This window comes from Eschrichtius robustus, chromosome 17 (genome assembly GCF_028021215.1).
Source record: "Eschrichtius robustus isolate mEscRob2 chromosome 17, mEscRob2.pri, whole genome shotgun sequence".
NCBI classification, from domain to species: domain Eukaryota; kingdom Metazoa; phylum Chordata; class Mammalia; order Artiodactyla; family Eschrichtiidae; genus Eschrichtius; species Eschrichtius robustus.
Genome location: NC_090840.1, coordinates 49,767,654 through 49,789,526, shown reverse-complemented (window position 1 = coordinate 49,789,526; position 21,873 = coordinate 49,767,654). Strand labels below are relative to the sequence as shown.

At 38.7% G+C, this 21,873-nt stretch overlaps 1 protein-coding gene across 6 annotated transcripts in view; it reads right to left on the bottom strand.

Moving 5' to 3' along the window:
* VPS13B (vacuolar protein sorting 13 homolog B) overlaps positions 1-21,873 on the bottom strand; it is a 765,002-nt gene that overhangs the window by 154,237 nt on the left and 588,892 nt on the right. For all 6 annotated transcript variants that reach the window (XM_068526229.1, XM_068526230.1, XM_068526225.1 and 3 more), the window contains exon 37: positions 4,458-4,660. In XM_068526229.1, the coding sequence (XP_068382330.1) occupies positions 4,458-4,660 (203 nt within the window). The remainder of the gene's footprint in view (positions 1-4,457; positions 4,661-21,873) is intronic.

The following is a 21,873-nucleotide window of genomic DNA, read 5'->3' as shown; positions in this document are numbered from 1 at the left end:
TTATGTTTCAGTGAATATTAAATTCCGGTTTTGTTAATGGGGGGTCTATATTTATTAAGACTTATCTCCCAGGTAGTTCCTTGCTGTCATGCTATATTAATGTAACGTTTAATTGAAGGACACTCTAAGTTTGTTTCTGAAGTTTATCTCAGTAATCTATCTTTGAATGAAGATCAGATGCCCCAGGACCTGGTACCAGGAGATTATGCATGCTGGAACAGACATAATTTAAAGACTATCTCCAACCTGGATGGAAGGACACTTATCAGGTACTCTTAACTAGCTCATGCACAGTGAAACTGAAGGGAATGACTCCTGGATTAATTTCCACTCAAAAAGGGCCCTTGCAGTGGACTGGCCTATGGAGAGTGTGGCTGACCTTAAAATCACCTTAAAACAATGCTCAAACAAGAGAAACTACACTCATACCAGGATGAGAAGAAGACGACATCAGAAGTAGACAGCTTGCCCAAGATCCTGGACCTGACTCGTATGATCATTTATAATGTTTTCTTGACTTCTTGGACCCTCGCATATGAATCAAATGTTTTCCTATCATGGGCACGATCCTATGCTGTTTTAAAAATCAATCCAGTTGTTGGGTTTGTGGCCAGTTACCTGTGTCTAGTACTTCTGGGTTACCTTGGTAACTACTACTAGGCTCAAACTGTTTGGCTCTTAGGAAATTTATTCTAGAAGAGAGAAATTATAGTCCTATTTAGGCCACTATTAATATTACTAGGTGGGATCCCCTCACCTAGCCAATTAATGATCCTACTCTGACTCTGGCCATAAATTTTTCTTTATTACTCAGGCTCAATCATAGCAACAAGCAAAATTTCAGTCAAGGAATAAGACCTCCCACAATTATGGGATAGATTTATGTAGTTAACACCAGGCCATGGTAATTTAAGTTTAAAGGCTCCTCTATGTTGGGAACAATTAAATCAGAGTAAGGATAATCAGTCTAGTAACACTAGGAAACTGGGCGGGGTGCCTTATGGACAGTGCCAATATATAATTTACCTTAAAGATAAGGATTGGTACAGAACAGACTAAGTCAGGCAACCTGGGATATACTGGGCCACACCTAATGGAAGCTCGCTTAATTCTTACTTATGACTTCTCTAATACTGCTAGCTATGTTATTTGTATTTCACCTGTTTTACAAAATTGTTGTTTCTTACATTACCAAATGTGTGACTGAGCCTGTCATAAAATGATGATATATGGTTCCATGTAAGATCAATGATGGTAACAGTGTAACTCTAGATATGGGAAGAAGCAACAACGGAATATTTTCCTGGACTGTAACAGACTAGTAAGACAGGTGGTCCAGAGATTTTTTTGGGTACTCCTAAGGCCTAGTCCAGTAAAAGCACATTGAGTAGCCTATCAGAAAACTCTTTGCCAGGCCTGGGAATGACCATTTCTAGCACCATGGAATGAAATGGTCATGAAATGCCCCCCAAACCATGGTCAAATTTAAGACCATGAAGGGGCCCTGCTGACTGGAAATTGGCACTTGCCATTGGTACTTGCTGTCTGCCTCTACAAAGATTAAATCATGAGCCACTGAAGCTGCTGACCTTCAACACCCCCCGAAGGAGTTCAGAGTGGAGATCAGGAATGAGGCAGTCTCTGCTCTGGGAAAAACTGGCAGAACAGGCCTTCAGATAGTTAGATATTTTCAGGAGAAGATTTTTTGAGCCGAAATTCTTGCATCTTCTCATACCTAGAGAAACACTAACATCATTAATGGTGACATCTGCTTTGGCTATTAAGGAGAATATTACAATTAAAAGTCAAAATGGAAAAAAAAAAACAACAAAAAACAAACTACCAATGGCATTTTTCACAGAACTAGAACAAAAAAAATTCACAATTTGTATGGTAACACAAAAGACCCCGAATAGCCAAAGCAGTCTTGAGAAAGAAAAACAGAGCTGGAGGAATCAGGCTCCTGGACTTCAGACTATACTACAAAGCTATAGTAATCAAGACGGTATGGTACTGGCACAAAAACAGAAATATAGATCAATGGAACAGGATAGAAAGCCCAGAGATAAACCCACACACACATGGTCACCTTATTTTTGATAAAGGAGGCAATAATATACAATGGAAAAAAGACAGCCTCTTCAATAAGTGGTGCCGGGAAAACTGGAGAGCTACATGTAAAAGAATGAAATTAGAACACTCCCTAACACCATACACAAAAATAAACTCAAAATGGATTAAAGACCTAAATGTAAGGCCAGACACTATCAAACTCTTAGAGGAAAACATAGGCAGAACACTCTGACATAAATCACAGCAAGATCCTTTTTGACCCACCTCCTAGAGAAATCGCAATAAAAACAAAAGTAAACAAATGGGACCTAATGAAACTTAAAGCTTTTGCACAGCAATGAAAACCATAAACAAGACGAAATGACAACCCTCAGAATGGGAGAAAATATTTGCAAACGAAGTAACTGACAAAGGATTAACCTCCAAAATATACAAGCAGCTCATGCAGCTCAATATCAAAAAAACAAACAACCCAATCCAAAAATGGGCAGAAGACCTAAATAGACATTTCTCCAAAGAAGATATACAGATTGCCAAAAAACACATGAAAAGATGCTCAACATCACTAATCATTAGAGAAATGCAAATCAAAACCACAATGAGGTATCACCTCACACAGGTCAGAATGGCCATCATCAAAAAATCTACAAATAATAAATGCTGGAGAGCGTGTGGAGAAAAGGGAACCCTCTTGCACTGTTGGTGGGAATGTAAATTGATACAGCCGCTATGGAGAACAGTATGGAGGTTCCTTAAAAAACTAAAAATGGAACTACCATACGACCCAGCAATCCCACTACTGGGCATATACCCTGCGAAAACCATAATTCAAAAAGAGTCATGTACCACAATGTTCACTGCAGCTCTATTTACAATAGCCAGGACATGGAAGCAACCTAAGTGTCCATCGACAGATGAATGGATAAAGAAGATGTGGCACGTATATACAATGGAATATTACTCAGCCATAAAAAGGAACGAAATTGAGTTATTTGTAGTGAAGTGGATGGACCTAGAGTGTGGCATACAAAGTGAAGTAAGTCAGAAAGAGAAACACAAATACCATATGCTAACACATATATATGGAATCTAAAAAAAAAATGGTTTTGACAAACCTAGGGGCAGGACCGGAATAAAGACGCAGATGTAGAGAATGGACTTGAGGACATGGGGAGGGGGAAGGGTAAGCTGCGACGAAGTGAGAGAGTGGCATGGACATATATATATATACTACCAAATGTAAAATAGATAGCTAGTGGGAAGCAGCTGCATAGCACAGGGAGATCAGCTCAGTGCTTTGTGCCCACCTAGAGGGGTAGGTTAGGGAGGTTGGGAGGGAGATGCAAGAGGGAGGTGATATGGGGATATATGTTTATGTATAGGTGATTCACTTTGTTATACAGCAGAAATTAACACACCATTGTAAAGCAATTATACTCCAATAAAGATGTTAAAAAAAAAAAGAACACATTCAAATTCTACCTAAATAGAAAATATCAAGAAATAAGTTGGATACCCTCACACATTCAATACTTGGCTGCAAATCAAATGCATAAAAGGTTGCAATGTAAGGTTATATACCATGTTAGCAATCAGACATCATAATAGCTAACGACCTGTCATTAGGAAATGGTTCTTATATTACTGCTGATGACACTGCTTGAGACAGGCTGACTACTTTGTAATTAGAAAAGTCTACACATAGAAAAAAGTTTATTGACTCAGCAATTCCAAACATGTCCACACAAAACTTGTACACAAATGTTCACAGCAGCATGATTCATAATAGCTAAAAGTAGAAAGAATCTAAACATCCATCAATTGCTGAATGGATAAATAAAATGAGGTATATCCATACAATGGAGTATTATTTGGTCATAAAAAGGAATAAAGCAGTGGCACCTGCAAAAACATGAATGAACCTTGAAAACATGATGCTAAGTGAAAGAAGCCATTCACAAAAGACCACATTTCATATGATTCCATTTACATGAAATGTCCAGAAGAGTCAAATATGTAGAGACAGAAAATAGTTAGTGGTTGCCTAGTTCTGGAGAGGAAATTGGAGGATAATGGGGAGTGAATGCTAATGGATAAAGGGTTTTGGAGGTGGGTGTGTGAGAATGTTTTAAAATGGATTGTTGTGACGACCACACGACTCTGTGAATATAGTAAAAAACCACTGAATCGTATTCCTTAATTAGGTGAACTGTATGATTTGTGAATTATATCTCAATAAAGCTGTTAAAAAAGTTTAGTAAAACAGCAATCTGACAATACCGTTTTCTCACCACACCAAGATTTAAAATTTAATGAAACAGTTCAAACAATGAACTAAGGCTAGTTTAAAACTTATGGGAAAAATGGGGCCAATCCCAACAGACCTGCAGCAGACCTCCTCTTAAATCAATGGATATTTTTGGTATGGACTGTTCTGGGCCTGGATTGCCACTGTGTTTACACCATTTAGCTTCCAGATTGGCAGTAGCACAACATGGTCCTATCAGAATCCGACTTCTCTCTTTGAGACTTGTTTTAAGGAGAAAATCATTTACGCTGAGTAGAAATGATGATCCAAGAATTACACCTGGGGAAAAAAAAAAAAAGAAGGGATGGAGAGGGGTATATGTTATAATTCTTCCTTGTCAAAGAAAAAGTACGTTTGGGCAAGAACTATCTGCATTTTTTAAGAGTATTAACTCATCCTTTGTCAGAGTTTTCTTTTCAGTTGGCTTTTCCCCACAGTTTCATGCCATTTATATAGAATTCTAGTTATGAAGCAGGTATACCTCACTCACATTCCTAACAAAGCAATATTTGCCAAAACGTTATGACTTTTTCCATGTGTGAGCATTTTAAGTTTTATGAGTAGAGACATTTTCATTAAATTGTGCAAGTTTTTCAAACACTACATTTAAGAATGAGAACAGCTGCTTCATTTGTCTATTGTTAACATGATGGGAGAGGGCAATTTTCTGTGATTTCTTGTAGTAACAGAGTACAGTATATTACTTTGTGAGACACTCAAGTTTTTGACTGGCCCATGTTAAAATTCAAAACAATCAAAATATATAACATGTGTTTTCTAAAAATTTTAGTTTAATCCAAACTTCACACATCATAACCACTTGAAGTTTACAAAGTCTTAAAAACAGATAGTGGCAGGTTAGATTTATGAGAAAAACTATATGCTATAGTTCAAAGTAAATATACCCAGAAAAGGAATACACTTTAAAATGTAGCTTTTCTTTTGAACTTAAACTCGAAGTGTAGATCAAAACCTTTTCATAAAACCAATGGCACACTTTAAGATATTTCGATGCAAAGTTAGAGTGGTGGGTTAACTTTCCCCTAAGGAGCTCATATTCTGAATTGTCATTGTGAATATTGAATTTCACCAGACCACGTATGTAATGCCCATGGCTTATTTTTCTAATGATATTTGATCCTTAAAAGAGATGAAAGAGGGAGTCAAGATGCCGTAGTAGGAGGACGCGGAATTTGCGTCTCCTCACAACTAGGGCACCTACCAGGTACTGGTGGGGGATCACGGACACCTAAGGGGACGGGAGGAACCCCCAGTGACTGGGTAGTACATGGGGTGTCGGGGGAGTGAAGGGGGAGGAGAAGTGGAGGCAGCGTGGGACTGGCGCCCCTGAGGGGCTGCTGGGGGAGAGGAAGGGATCCCACACTGGAAGTGAGAAATTGGGGAACCATTGGGAGGGCAGAGGATCAAAAGGCAGCAAGGCCAGGTTTCCCCTGCCTACTTGGACCCCTAGGAACTGCTGAGATCCCGGGGCCTGATCCTCTGCTGACAGAGGCCCCCTCCAGCCACGAGGGTCCTGAGGGAGTGGGAGGGAGGGAAGGGGGAGCAAAAGTAAAGGTCAGACCTCCGGGACCTGCACCCCTGAGAGGTAGCAGGGGGAGGGAAAGAGTTCCTACATCCAGAGGGACGCACCCACAGTTAGGGGTCCAGTGGCCACGGGGGAGATGGTGGGGGGTGGGGGGACATGAAGGAACGGAAGGGAACGGGGCCAGTGCTTTCCCTGTCCACTTAGGCACCGGGAAGCCTCTTGGGCTCCTGGGCCTAATCCTCTGCCCTCGGAGCCTTCCTCTTGCCGCGCAGAGCCCAAGCCCCGCCCCTACACCCCACCCAGGGCCCTACCTCTACATTTGGAGACCCCCTCCAATGAGCTGAGCCTAAACCGAACCCAAACACCCTCACTCAGGGCCCTACCTCCAAACTCGGGAACCCCACACTCCAGAGGCCCTCCTTTCCACGTGCTGCCTCCCCCCTTCCACGCAGGTCCTAAGCAGAGGCCCCGCCCCACGCTTGAACGTTGCCCCCACAACCCACCTAGGTCCCGCCCCACCCAAAGCCCCACCCCTGTCTAAGTTCCACCCCCCACCTAAACTCTGCCCCCATAGCCAAGGCTTTTTTTTTTTTTAACATCTTTATTGGAGTACAATTGCTTTACAATGGTGTGTTAGTTTCTGCTTTATAACAAAGTGAATCAGCTATACATATACATATACCCCCATATCTCCTCCCTCTTGCATCAAAAAATTTCACAATTAGTATGGAAACACAAAAGGCCTTGAGTAGCCAAAGCAATCTTGAGAAAGAAAAATGGAGCTGGAGGAATCAGGCTCACTGACTTCAGACTATACTACAAAGCTACAGTAATCAAGACACTATGGTACTGGCACAAAAACAGAAATACAGATCAATGGAACAGGATAGAAAGCCCAGAGATAAACCCACGCACATATGGTCACTTTATCTTTGATAAAAGAGGCAAGAGTATACAATGGAGGAAAGACTGCCTCTTCAATAAGCAGTGCTGGGAAAACTGGAGAGCTACATGTAAAAGAATGAAATTAGAACACCTCCTAACACCATACACCAAAATAAACTCAAAATGGATTAAAGACCTAAATGTAAGGCCAGACACTATCAAACTCTTAGAGGAAAACATAGGCAGAACATTCTATGACATAAATCACGGCAAGATCCTTTTTGACCCACCTCCTAGAGAAATGGAAATAAAAACAAAAATAAACAAATGGGACCTAATGAAACTTAAAAGCTTTTGCACAGCAAAGGAAACCATAAACAAGACGAAAAGAGAACCTTCAAAATAGGAGAAAATATTTGCAAACGAAACAACTGACAAAGGATTAATCTCCAAAATATACAAGCAGCTCATGCAGCTCAATATTAGAAAAACAACCCAGTCCAAAAATGGGCAGAAGACCTAAACAGACATTTCTCCAAAGAAGATATACAGATTGCCAACAAACACATGAAAAGATGCTCAACATCACTAATCATTAGAGAAATGCAAATCAAAACCACAATGAGGTATCACCTCACACCGGTCAGAATGGCCATCATCAAAAAATCTACAAACAATAAATGCTGGAGAGGGTGTGGAGAAAAGGGAACCCTCTTGCACTGTTGGTGGGAATGTAAATTGATACAGCCACTATGGAGAACAGTATGGAGGTTCCTTAAAAAACTAAAAATAGAACTACCATATGACCCAGCAATCCCACTACTGGGCATATACCCTGAGAAAACTGTAATTCAAAAAGAGACATGTACCACAATGTTCACTGTAGCACTATTTACAATAGCCAGGACATGGAAGCAACCTAAGTGTCCATCGACAGATGAATGGATAAAGAAGATGTGGCACATATATACAATGGAATATTACTCAGCCATAAAAAGAAATGAAATTGAGTTATTTGTAGTGAGGTGGATGGACCTAGAGTCTGTCATACAGAGTTAAGTAAGTCAGAAAGAGAAAAACAAATACCATATGCTAACCCATATATATGGAATCTAAAAAAAAAAAAAAAAAAACGGTTCTGATGAACCTGCGGCAGGACAGGAATAAAGACAAAGATGCAGAGAATGAACTTGAGGACACGGGGAGGGGGAAGGGTAAGCTGGGATGAAGTGAGAGAGTGGCATGGACAAATATATACTACCAAATGTAAAATGGATGGCTAGTGGGAAGCAGCTGCATATCACAGGGAGATCAGCTCGGTGCTTTGAGACCACCTAGAGGGGTGGGATAAGGAGGGTGGGAGGGAGACGCAAGAGGGAGGGGATATGGGGATATACGTACGCATATAGCTGATTTACTTTCTTATACAGCAGAAGCTAACACAACATTGTAAAGCAATTATACTCCAATAAAGATGTTAACGGGGGAAAAAAAAAAAAAGAGATGAAAGATTAAAAAACACCTTAGGCCCACAGCATACACGTTTCAAAGTAGAGTACCCATGTTGGCTTTTCAACTCTGTGGTGACTTGAAAACTGCATATATGTTGTATATTCCTACTGTAGAAATAAGATACACAACTTCTAATCTTCCATAGAGGACAATCACACTCACAAAAGCATTAGGGTTAAGACTCTTGTTAAAAATCATGATGGTGAAAATCAATTTCTTAAATTTGTTCATCAAATATATAGTGGCACTAAGACTTCCACTTCATTTACACAATTTTATTGATTCAGAGTTACACTTTACTTAAAGAAAAAATAGAACAGTAAATTAAAAAATTGAAACAGGCCCTCATATACCCAAGAATCAACAATTATTTTTATTAATGGAGCTTAGAACTTAAGTCACAATTTCTGACTTAACTGCATTACATTTCCTAAAATATTTACTTCTCAACAGTAAGTACTTGCTAAATGAAACACACCAATTCATTATTCAAAAATTTGTCATAATGGGAGTATACAAGTATAGGCTTAATTCAGTACAGTCATCTAGCAAATGAGCATTAAGGGAATGTCAGAATTACGATACCTTTTATTCTCAAATACATGCATCTTCGTACTACCTGCAATGAAATACCCAATTACCTGACGGTAATCTTAATGTGAATGTTCTATTGGTCCCTCACACGAGAAGTGTTTAATATCAAAGCTCTCCTAGGGTTTTTTTAAAATCTTATTTATCATTCTCATCAGGCACCCAGATTGGAAATTTTGGAACCCACTTTGAGTGTTCACTCTTAGATAGGTTTCCAAGACTTACCAATTCCTATATCATTCTACCCAACTCTACTATTTTAAAACATCAAGGAAGAGAGACCTTAGTAATCTAAGTGACTGAAAAGGAAGGCCACACCACCTTCACCAGTAGATTGTGACCATCCCGGAGGCAAGGACCATCTTATGCAGTATAGGACTAGTCAAAACAATAGTTATTCAGGACATATCCTACTGTACTAAATGACAGTTTAGAATATGATCCTATTTTCAGCTGTCACAATATATTTCTTAATTGACAGGCAGGAAAGAAAAGTGCTTAAATCTTTGCCATTCTTCATTTTGCATCACTGTATCACAGAATAGTAATGCTGGATGGAAGAGACCTTAGAAGCCATCTTTCCAAGTCCCTTCCTCTAAAAAAAAAAAAGAAAAAGAAACTAAACCCTTTTTATTTTGAAATAATGTTAGACCTACCTAAAAGTTGCAAAAATATACAGAGTTCTCATGTATCTTTCACCCAGCTATGTAACTATAGTACAAACACTGAAATCAGGAAATTCACTTTGGCATAACACTGCTAAGTAATCTACAGATTTTATTTAAATTTTGCCATTTCCCTCACTAATGTCCTTCTTCTGGTCCAGGATGCAATCTAGGATCCTTAGTCTCCTTTAATTAGTGACAGATCCTCTAGCTTTTTTTTTGGTCTTTCATGACCTTGAGTCTCTTCAATAGTCCAGGCCAATTATTTTGCAGAATATCTCTCAATTTGGGTTTATCTGATGTTTTCTCATTAGAATGAGGTTATGCATTTTTGGCCAGAATACCAGAGAAGTGATTGATACCCTTCTCAGTGCATCATACTGGGGAAAGTGATATTGATGTTTTACTACTTGCTGGTAATACTAATGTTCATCACATGGCTAAAGTGGAGTCTGCCAGATTTCGCCACTGTGAAGTGGTTATTTTTCCATTTGTAAACAGTAAGTATCCTGTGGAGAGATATCTGCAGATTATGCAAATATCCTCTATTACATCAAACTTTTACCCATTAATGTTAGCATCCATTAATGCTTCTTGCCTGCAACAATTATTACTGTGGTGTGTGGTAATGTTGATTTCCTATTTCTCTTACTCTTCTACAATTATTAACTAGTATTCTATAGTAAAAAAGAGCTGTCCCTTCTACTCTATTTATTAGTTCAATTATTTATTTATACCAGTATGGACTCATGGATATTTATTTTATGGGTCCTAATCTAATACTATCTTTATTTTACTTTGTTGCTTAAATTGAACCAGCTTTGGCCATTGGGAACCCCTTCAAGTTGGTTCCTGTGTCACTGTGATATACCCCCATAATTTTTTGAGAACTTCTTTACTTTCTGGCCACAAGATGTTTCAGGCTCAGTTGTATTTTTCCCATCCCATCTCTGGCATCAGTCATTTCTCCAGAGCTTTGGTTTCTTTTGCTGAAGAATGGCATCTAGAAACCAAAATCTGGGTGGTAGGTATGCTCATTGCTGCTAGGGTATCACTGTTTCTAGGGCCTCTCAGTAGAGAGGGCTAAGAAGTATATGTGTGTCTACTGCCCATGTATACACACTCATGTATATTTCTGTATCTATCAGTAAATATATTAAAAATCATGAATTCATACTGATACCTCTGGTTCTAATCCCAAACCACAGGATTTGGTTTCTAGCCTATTCCCTTTTCTTATTTGTAATCTCTTCCTACAACAGTGAGAAACCTGCAGAGTACTCCTTCTGATGTGTTGATGTCTGATCATCCCTAAAACATCACTTTGGAGAGAGTGGTCAAAATTAAAGCAAAAGAGCTAAGACAGAAACAAAGGACAGCTTTATTAAAGCAAAGGTAATTATCTATCAAAGAAAAGACTATCAAAAGCAAGGGCTGATATTTATCCCTAGAAGTCTCATTAAGAATGGGCTTGACAGCATTTTTTCTGGAGCATACAGAAGAACGAGATTACCTTTCTCACTCTATAGCACTTTTCATTTATACAAAGATATTTTGTAAGCATATGATAAAATCTTCTTTGTAGAAGTAACTTAATACATACAGAATTTGAACCTTACTGGATATTTCTACTGTGCAGCAATGGCCTCAAAATACTGATATTGTACTAAGTTTCTGAGGTTTTGCCTTAAAACTAGAACTGGAATGACAAAATTTGCATTGTGATTCCTTACCGTATATTCCTCAGAAAGTGCTTATCCCTTCTCAAAGAAGAACGTGAGTAGGGTTGGTGGAAGGTTCTTCTGAACTCCCCAAAGTTACACAACTAGAAGTATTGATATTTATTAGCTAGGGTGAGGAGGGATATAATAAAAAATTCTAGACTTGCATTTTTACATAAAAAAAATCAAAATGTTGACAGCTTTTGTGTTACTGTGTACACTGTTAAACACGTGAACATTTTCCTACTGTCATACAAATTCTATTCTTTCTTGCTCGGGTAGAGAAAACGAGATACCTAGAATTCTCAGGAGAGTAAAGGTAAAGGTAGGGACTGAGACCTTGGGAAAATGGCCTAGAAATAGGAAGCCAATGGTCGGGCAAACATTTGGGAGCCTGAAACAAGAAGAAAGAAGGTGGGTCAGACTCAGGTGAGCACTGAGGAGGGCAGGAGGAGACACAGTGTGCCTGAAATACAAGAGACCTTACAGTTGAGGCAGGCACTGACCCAGCTACAGCTATATTCCAGCAATAGCAGAATTTAATGACTGGTTTTCTAGAAAGTAGACTAGTAGGCCTAGGAACCTGCTGAAATTTCTAGATTTTCAGGTTTGATATTCTCTGGAGTTTGATCTGGTTCAAGGATGAACATGAGGCTTAACGAAAACCAATGAGGTACAATAATACTTTGGGGAGAGTAACCTTTCCTCTTGCTTTCCGGTTTTGAAGGCAAGAAAATGAAGGTGTTAGAGCTGCTGGCTGCCACCATGTGTCAGCTATTTCAGTGAACTTCTTTACTATAATGGCTTTAAGGATAATTTCTTATGATGGTATCCATAACCATGCCTAATTTCTTAAATAAGTGCTACTCCCATGCTTCTGTCTATAAGGAATTTGGATATACTGGATCACCTCCAACTTGATATTTATGCATGCGTGCATTACTCATTCAACCAACGTTTACTGGTTATCTACCATATATTGGGTATATACAAAGATAAAGCGAATAATTTGCAATTTTCTTTCACATTACAAGATTTTTCCTTTTTTAGCCTCAAGTTCTGAGATCTCAGTAAGCATCAGAGGGAAAAAAAGACAACCAACAACATTTATAATTTTGACTCTGTTCAGCAAGTGAACTGTTGAAAAACACAAATACTTCCCTATTATCATACAAACAATTTTAGTTTTTGCTTTTTATTCACTTTATGTGCTGTCAATTCTTTCACTCTAATCAAATACTTAATTGAATACCTATGTGTTGAGTTGCTGTTCTTTTCTTTACCCCTTCATTTCCCCAATAGCCTACCCCTCACTCTATTCTTACTTTTTCTAATCCTTTATAGTTTGTACTTGCCTATTTCTCAGGTCTACCAGCACTGATCATGGGCTCGTATGAACACAAAGGGGGCATTGAGAATTTAAGATGCTAATGTTGGCAGTGAGGATACAGGAACAGGCACTGTCTAAAGGCATTACGGGAACACATGACCTATAGATATAAACGTGCCCTGCCTGGTCCCTTCTGTCTCCTTTCTTTTCTTTCATGTCATACACCTACATGGAAATTAGGAAATTAGGCGTGGTTTGCTTTTGAGACACGTAAGTAGTTTAACTCATCCCCATGTGCCTACCTGCCCACTGCACTTGCTACACACACCAGCCTGCTGTGGCTTTGCTCCGCAACGAAGGGATCCAGTTACTTGCGGCACCACAGAAAGGTTCACCCACGAGTACCAGTTTTTAAGTTTAATAGAGTCTCTGTTTCCTTTTGAACATTTCCGGCTACATTTTTAAAAAGGTACAACAAAATAATAGAGAAACATGTTAGTTCAAGTGGTTTTAATCTTGGTGTAAGCGACCAGTAATAAGAGATTATGGTGATCACTTAATAATAAAGAGTGGTGATAAATTACACAAAGGGTCATTTGTGAATGGTAAAGCAAAGTTCACACTTTTACCACAATCTATGAAAATAATCCTGGGACTCGTGACAGAGTTATTAATTCTCCTGTCCCCATTCTTTTACTCTGTGAGAAGCTGGCCTGTGGGACATCATCCCTTCCTTTTTGTTTTTTTCAATCAGGAAACATACTAAATATCTTCCTTGGGATAAGATGAATCTTATTTTATATATCACCACACATATAAACCCAGGGCCACAGAGAATATTCAGAGTTCATGTAAGATGGATACTTATACATTCAAAATCTGGAATAAATGGCAACAGAAAGTGAGTTAAAGGCCTCTGTTATTCTTCTTCTTAATGGACTAATAATGCAAGGTGGGACAAAATGACTGTAAGTAAAAATTATAAAAAACTAACTTCTTAGCACTGAAACATTGGAAAAGGTTGAATAATTTTGTGAAGTTTTACCACTCCTCTACCCCTGTGTGTGTGTGTGTGTGTGTGTGTGTGTGTGTTTACATATAAGCAAACATGACAAGATGTTTATATTTGTTCTAGCTCATGAGTATATAGGCATTTGATGTATTATCCTTTACATTTTCTGTACTTTTAATTTTTCCCTTAAATTTCCAAAAATGATGAGAGAAGAAAAAAAATTAAAGAAATATGCTACAAAAGTGTAAGATTATTAAAATATTATTCAAGCTATTTATGCAATCACTGATCAGGTCATTTTTTAAAATTTAATTTTGAAATAATTTCAGGCTTTCAGCAAAGTTAGTATCTTTCATGCAGCTTCCCTTAATGTTAACAACTTACATCAACTATAGAATGAGTCTCGAAAGCCAGAAAATTGACATCGATACAACGCTACTAACTAAACCATAGACCTTGTTTGAATTTCACCAGTTTCTCCCTTCATGTCCTCTTCTTGTTGCAGGATCCAACCCAGGATCCTACCTTGCTTTTCGTGACTGTGGGATAAGGTCATTTTTGACTAAGTACATTACCTCTTCTACCTCCTTCCATTCAATAGAATGCTTTTCTGCCTGACTCTTCCACTGGCTTCTTTCAAAAATCTGTGTTTATATATTTAATTTCAGCTCTAGCAAACTAATGGCAGGTACTTAATTAAACTAAATGAGGTGTATCAACATTGAGAAGTAATTTCAGAAACAACTTGTGTGATAAATAGAAATAATCTTGGTTTGTTTGCATACCGACATACTTTTCATTGAGTGTAAAAATTTAGTTCAAGGAACAAACAGTTTCCTGACCTTTAAAATACTCCTTCAGAAGACTAATAAATGGAAACCACTTGCTTTGGAGAATGTTTACAAAATGCTGCCAGCCCTACATTGTCGGTCTCTACTAGACCTTTACTAGGGCTCCTACTCTCTACATGCTGACTGTGCAAAGTGCAATCTACAGCAAGCTTCTGTATGTCATTAGAAAGGGTACTCAATGATGACGTGCTAGCGAAGCATATCCAGGTATTTTTATCCAGCTGGAAATAATCTAAGGCTACTAGGAAATCAGCAAGCATGTGTTAGATACATCCAGAAGTCGATTTGCATAACAGTGAAGCATGAGGATGACTCAAAAAGTGAGGAAGAAAAATTTTCGTAAGTATGATCCATAAAAAGATGACCATAAATGACTAGATGACTAGAAAAAAAATTCTGTAAGTCTGGTCCACTAAGGAGATGATTAGAAATCTTTTCATTTCTAGTTTCTTCAACTAATTACGTCGAAGCACATAAAAATGGCACTTGGGTATTTTTATTTTATTTTTGTGGCTGTGCCATGTGGCATGCAGGATCTTAGTTCCCCAACCAGGGATCGAACCCATGTGCCCTGCAGTGGAAGCACGGAGCCTTAACCAGTGGACAGCCAGGGAAGTCCCTGCACTTGGGTAGTTTAACCATCAAAATAGCTTGTTTTCCCCCTCTTGATCAGAATATGTAAGTGTTTCAGATCCTATCTAATTACATTCTATTTTGCAATAAGCCTATATCTGCATCTGTTGTTATAGTAAGTTGTAATATAGGATAAGATGAATAAATGAAACAAAATACAACAAAACTGTCAGAGAACTACACGGACACAGATGTTTAAGCTGACAGGGGTGCTGGTGCTCCCCAACAAAGTTACTAACAAGTCCAGTCCTCAAAACGAGAGTCCAATTGGGTGGTCGACCTGCTAACGTGTATCCCTTCTCTAAAGCACTTGAGATTTCTCATGGGTGGGATTTCCAGTCCTCAGGGACTCTCATCTAGTCCTTATCAGTGAGTAAAAGCTGGGACTTCTAGTCTAATCCAAACCTCTTCTTTTGGACATAAGAAAATGACAAGTAGCAGGAATAGGATTTTATTTTTCTTTCATATGAAGAAAGGGAGAATTACTCATGGAAGACAAAAATGTCTATTGAGTTGGCTATTTATACTTGGCCCTTGTCTGGGAAAGGTATTTTTTTGAGAAATGTTTTAAAACTCTCAGATCCTAGAAAAACTGAACTGAAAATACCAAAGGGTGACGGTGGATACGCTTTGCCTCTTTCTTCCCCTCCAATGTTTACTGCCACCATGTTTACTGCTTTCACAGTTGTGTCAGTTTATTAGGAAAATAAAACCTGATTGGATCATGTGGCTATGTTAAAAAAAAAAAAAAGCCTACTAACAAATCTGACCGTGCATATTGGAAAGTGTAGAGCAACCTTCTCATAGAGGAAAGAATACAGTAGCTGGTTAATTTAATGAGGAAACTGCTGGTGAATCAATTTTTTTTTTTAAAGTAAGTCACATGAATGGAAGAATTGGTATCAACTCAAACAATGTTGAAAGCAAAATGACTTCCTAAGTGATTTACTGCAATGGCTTAGAAACTGGTATTAATCTACATGATCCAGGTTTTTAAAGACTGGTTTAATAGAAAATCCAGAAGGCAGGAGACGTGTGTTACAGTCCCCACTGCACCCCAGAGTATCCCTGGACAAATCACTTCATCTCGGCACCCCTAAGTGAGGGAGTTAGGCCTAGCTCAGTAGGCCTCAACCTAGGGTTCTCTGACACTTAGGGAGTCCCACATAGTAATGGCGGTCCATGAGGTATTTTAAGTATTTCAAAGATCCTGAAAGAAATCATGAATTTGTTGGAGACAGGGCCGAAGTGTACTAAGTTTTTTGGTTACAGTAGTATCTGGTTGGTATAGTCATGCTAGCTATCTTATCCTAAATACAGTGTGTTTGGATGATGGAGAGAAAAAGGATAAAAAGTGTTCTTGATAAAGAGGATGATCTCCGAGATAATTTTCAGCTCTAAAATTTAATGCTCTATGATCTCAGCATTCATGTGGTATGACTGAGTTGGGAGAGGGAGGGAGGGAGAGGAAGATACAAAAACACTAATATTTATTGAGGAATTTAATAAATGTGTGCTAAGGAATGTGTAGGGTACTCTGTGTACGATATTTCACTTAATCCACTCAACAGCCCCATGAATTAAGTATTTTTGTCTTTATTTTGGAAATGAGCTTTTACCACAATCAACTGCCAGCAAGTAGCAGGGCTGGGATTGTCTGCCTCCTTCCAGCACCGTGCTGCTTTATAAAAACTACTGCTATTAGTTAGCTCTTAGTAATTTCATTTTTCCAATTGGTAACAGGGTTGTGAATAAATGTCTTTTTCCTGTCCCCGGCTGTCTTGCTTGGCCTCAGTATATTATGCCAACATAGCCTACAGAGCCAGAGCCCCAGCCAGAGAGCAAAAGAACATCTAAGATGTGTCTTCAGTCACTTATCACTGACAGGGTTGCTTTGCCAGAAACTTTCCTAGCAAATAGCCTTCTGGCTTATGTGGATGAGAGGGCAATTTGCTGTGACCGCAGCAAAACTAAACACTGTCACAAATTCAGTGGAGTGGGGGATATTTACTTCTAACCCTCTCTTTTTCCACAGTCCCAGTTCTAGGAGCTACAATAATTCTTATCCATTTCACCTAATACTGACTTATAAAGTGCCATCATTAGGATGCAAAGGAGACACTATTAAGAAAAAGATCTCTAGGGACTTCCTTGGTGGTGCAGTGGTTAGGAATCCGCCTGCCAATGCAGGGGACATGGATTCAAGCCCTGGCTCAGGAAGATCCCACATGCTGCGGAGCAACTAAGCCCATGCGCCACAAATACTGAGCCTGCGCTCTAGACCCCGCGAGTCACAGCTACTGAGCCCGTGTGCCACAACTACTGAAGCCCGTGCGCCTAGAGCCCGTGCTCCGCAACAAGAGAAGCCAGCACAGTGAGAAGCCTGCGCAGTGCAACAAAGAGTAGCCCCTGCTCACCGCAACTAGAGAAAGCCCGAGCGCAGCAAAGAAGACCCAACACAGCCAAAAAAAAATAAATAAATAAATAAAATTTAAAAAAGAAAAAAAAAAAGAAAAAGATCTCTAGTATTTAATTGCTAGGACTGGAAACTTTCTTCTCCAATAGCATTTTGCACAGTGAGATATTTTCATGTTAATTGATAGCATTTTTGTTGTCTCAAATGCCCTTTTTTCTCCTGTCCAAGGAATACTGTTTTAAAATGCGTATATGGGACATTTTTACCAGTTGTCTCTGTTTTTCACCTCAAATGTATCTAAATCTAGAAAAATGGTTCTCTCCCTTATCTTTGTTAAAGGTAGGAGAAGAAATAAAAAGCATTGATTTTTTTTTCTATAGTACATAAGCACAAAAAGTCTAGTGCAATGGAACACAATTCTAAAATACATAACCTGGACTTCCCTGGTGGTGCAGGAACCCGCCTGCCAATGCAGGGGACACAGGTTCGAGCCCTGGTCCGGGAAGATCCCACATGCCACAGAGCAACTAAGCCCGTGCACCACAACTACTGAGCCTGCGCTCTACAGCCTGCAAGCCACAACTAGTGAGCCCACGCGCCGCAACTACTGAAGCCCGTGCGCCTATAGCCCGCACTCTGCAACAAGAGAAGCCACTGCAATGAGAAGCCCGCGCACTGCAATGAAGAGTAGCCCCTACAACTAGAGAAAGCCCGCAAGCAGCAACAAAGACCCAACGCAGCCAAAATAAATAAATTAATACATTTATTAAAAAAACACATAACCAGAGGCCAACAGTTTTCTAGCAGTCTAGATTAAGTTTGGAATTGGTAACTAAAAACAATAGGGGGAAAGACTAATCTAGCTGGAGGCAAGATTTGAAGGTGGGTATACTTGGGAGAGTGTAATAACTGTACTGGATTTCTCATTAGAAGGGAGCAGAGTCTTAGGAAGACTTCACATTCCCCAAGAGAACCATATTTACACAATTAACAATTCTTTTGTTGAAAAAAAAAGCTTTCATTATTGCATGTGGACACGTGTGGGCTGTGTAAAAATATAAGAGATGTGTAACCCATGGTAAACACAAAGTAATGATCTTAAACAGGCCAAATCCTTGAACTCGTCATTAATAAATGTCTCTCCTGCATTCAGCTACCCAGGCTGCTGGGAGCCTGTTTTCTTCAAGTACTTCAAACACTGAAATCCAGGAACATTTATTATTTTAATCCATTACAGGCAGTGCTTGATTTAACTTTATTGGTTGTGGTGGTGGTAGTGGTTATAAGTGGGGGGTACAGCAATGTTCTTTTACACATCATTTCAAAAGGGCTTAATTATATTTTATAGTTTGGGCCAGGAATTCTGCTTGTTTTTGGTCTAACAAGGTTCAAATGGAGTTCAGGTCGGTGATTAATCAGAAGAAAAAGTCAGAGATGGTTATCTCTCTGAGATGAGCTCATCTCCCTCTACGAAAGGCTGGGCAGGTACATCATGTTCACTGCGCCACAGCACACGAGAGTGCTCTGACATCCGAACATGGCTGCTTATTGGTTGATTTTTACTTTTCAGGCAGCCTGGAAATTAACACATCAGAAATTTCACCCAGTGGTTACCTTCTAAATTTCTGAAGTTACTATCCTATGCATTTAAAGGCTTCTCATTAAAATCCAAAACAGCTATAGTAACCTCACAGCACAGAAAAAAGGTACACGAAGAACAAAAATCACGTAACAGACATTAAAAAAACCCCACAGACCCTTTAGCACAGAAAAATTTAAATATTCCAAATGAAAGATGTAAAGACTGAATTAATATAATTTGGTTAAACAAAACAAGAAAAAATAAGTGACCATATAAATATGCCTGAACAGCATATATCTACTAGTGAGTTTTTAAAAAATATCAAACATTCTTAATTTTTTACCTCTCCTTTTGAGGGGGTGAAAAAAGATAATTTCTAAGATAGTAGTATTAACATTGCTTATTATTGACCAAAATTCTATCTAAACGTATATTACTGATAACAATTACAGCCGGGAGAATAAAACTTGTATGTTGGGATTTCTTCTCCATTGCATACGATTTCTAAGACAGAGGACGAGAAAATTACTTTCCAAGAGAATGTCTTATACATTTATGGTTTTTATTTCCCGCTGTACTAGAGAATAAATATGGAACCTTACTTTGAAAAAAAGTTATGAGAATTTTACTTTTTCCACTTATTTCCCATTCAATTTTTAGAACTTCCTATTTTACCTTTTTTGAATGTCTCAATAGTCCACCATTATGCACAGAAAAATATCACTTTTGAAAAAAAATCAGTAATCCACAGGTAATTTAAGAGTAAAAAAAGGACAGGCCAGTTCATCAGTAGCAACTTTGAACCTTGTTATAAAGTAATAGGAGGGAATCTGACCAGGATTAATAGTGGTCCTCAGTTCTGGGATGAGGGGTGTCAGGTTACACGGACTCTGGGCCATCTGTTCTGCCTGCCTACATTTTACTTCTGCAAAACTATAAACGCACCTCTACCTCAGGGACTATAGAAAGGCATTAGAATTCTTCTGCTTTTCATCATCACAAGATTCAGTAACTCACTTCATTGTCAAGATAATCCCCTTTTACTCTTTCTTTTGCGCTTGCGGGGTATGGCCAAAATGACAAATAAAACCCCAGATGTTAACAGACCCAATGAGGTCTCCACCTTTCCTTGAGTGTTGGGTTTAAGCTACTTGAGACACAGTGTCAAAAATGACAGGACACTGATGCCCACACCCAATATTCATTAAGGTTTGTTGGTGATTTGTATAGCTGTCTACAAACTGTACTTCCACTTCAATCCTCAGTGGCTGTTTAAAAGTTAAGTTTGTCCTCTGGCTTTAACTGTCAAAGAATTCATTTCTTATTGTTCAGGCATTGGAAAAAGATGCTATTTCTTTCTAAAAGTAACAAAAGTCTTTGGGGTGTTGTAAATGGCTTGTTATTGCAATATATTATTTTAGGTAGTCATATATAATTTAATGTTTTATTTCCCCTCAGGCTTACTTGCATTTCTGCAGCATCCAATGGCTATGACAACGCCTTAAGGAGATTTTCCTCAGGAGATCCAGTTGACTCTGGAATGAAAAGCTGGAGCTCCACTTTGTATCAATTAATAACCTGCTTTCACTTTTCAGTACATGAAAAGGGACTCTACGTTCTTTACATTTTTACTGGTCCTGAATTCAGTGAACATGAAAAGAGGCATCTGTATACATGAAGAATAATGTGGTTATGCTTTCTTTCTTGCTACTTTTGTTTATACACAAAGATAAGTACATCTGGATGACAGAGGCTGGGGTAGTGAAAGTTATTTAAACCACAGCTCTTTGACTAGGAATTCAACTCATTGCTTTCTGCATGGATGAAAAGTCTCCTAAGTCCCTATGGAAAGGGGATTCTTGCAACTTTTCCCTAATTCTGACTAAAATGCCAGCCAAGATGGCCTCACTTAGGCTCTTCCCCCAACGCTTTGTGCCACCTAACTTGTTCATATCCTATTTCCCTTTCCCTTATCTACATGGAGTTTGCTAATCGACATGCCCCCAAGAAAGAGCAAGGCAGCCTAAAGCACAGCTATTTCACAGCCTGAATTGTGTACCCTTGTTTGCCGAAATCTAAGAAGTGCCGCCCTAATAGAGCCATAATTTACTCTGACAAGGAGAGCTAAAGTCTGCAGCTCACTCCCCACCCTGCCTGTGCAAAGTGCTACACTGCTGGTTCAGAATTTATAGCTACATACTTAAGGTTTCTCCAAAACACTATACTTCAAACAGCAAAAAAGACTGTGTGTGTGTGTGCAGGGGGGGTGGGAGGGCTACTTTTAAAAAAGAACATACTACAGAACGGGACAGATTTAATGGCTAGCAAAAGAAATATCTGCCTTAAAATGTTTCAGAAAATAAGATATGATTTTGAAACAAGACTAATTTCGTTATCAATAACATAATCATAGAAAATTTGGCAATATTATACACAATCATAGAGATTTTTGCAATTACACACCAATTTAAAAAAATACAAGCATTACATCTTGTATGTAAAGTTTTAAAATTTAGGGCCATTTTACCACAGACACATGGGAGAACATAAGTATTCTAGCAGAAATAAGAGTTAGGTTATTAAAAGTCACTGTTACACCAGCATCTGCAGAGTGGAATCAAAAAAAAAACCCACGTTCCTTGAAACTCGGATAGTTTAGGGCCACAGAATAGTACAGGAGGCTAAGGAGAACTCAAGGATTTTTTTTAAGTGGAAAATATTTAACCATTTCGTTTTTTCAAATGATGA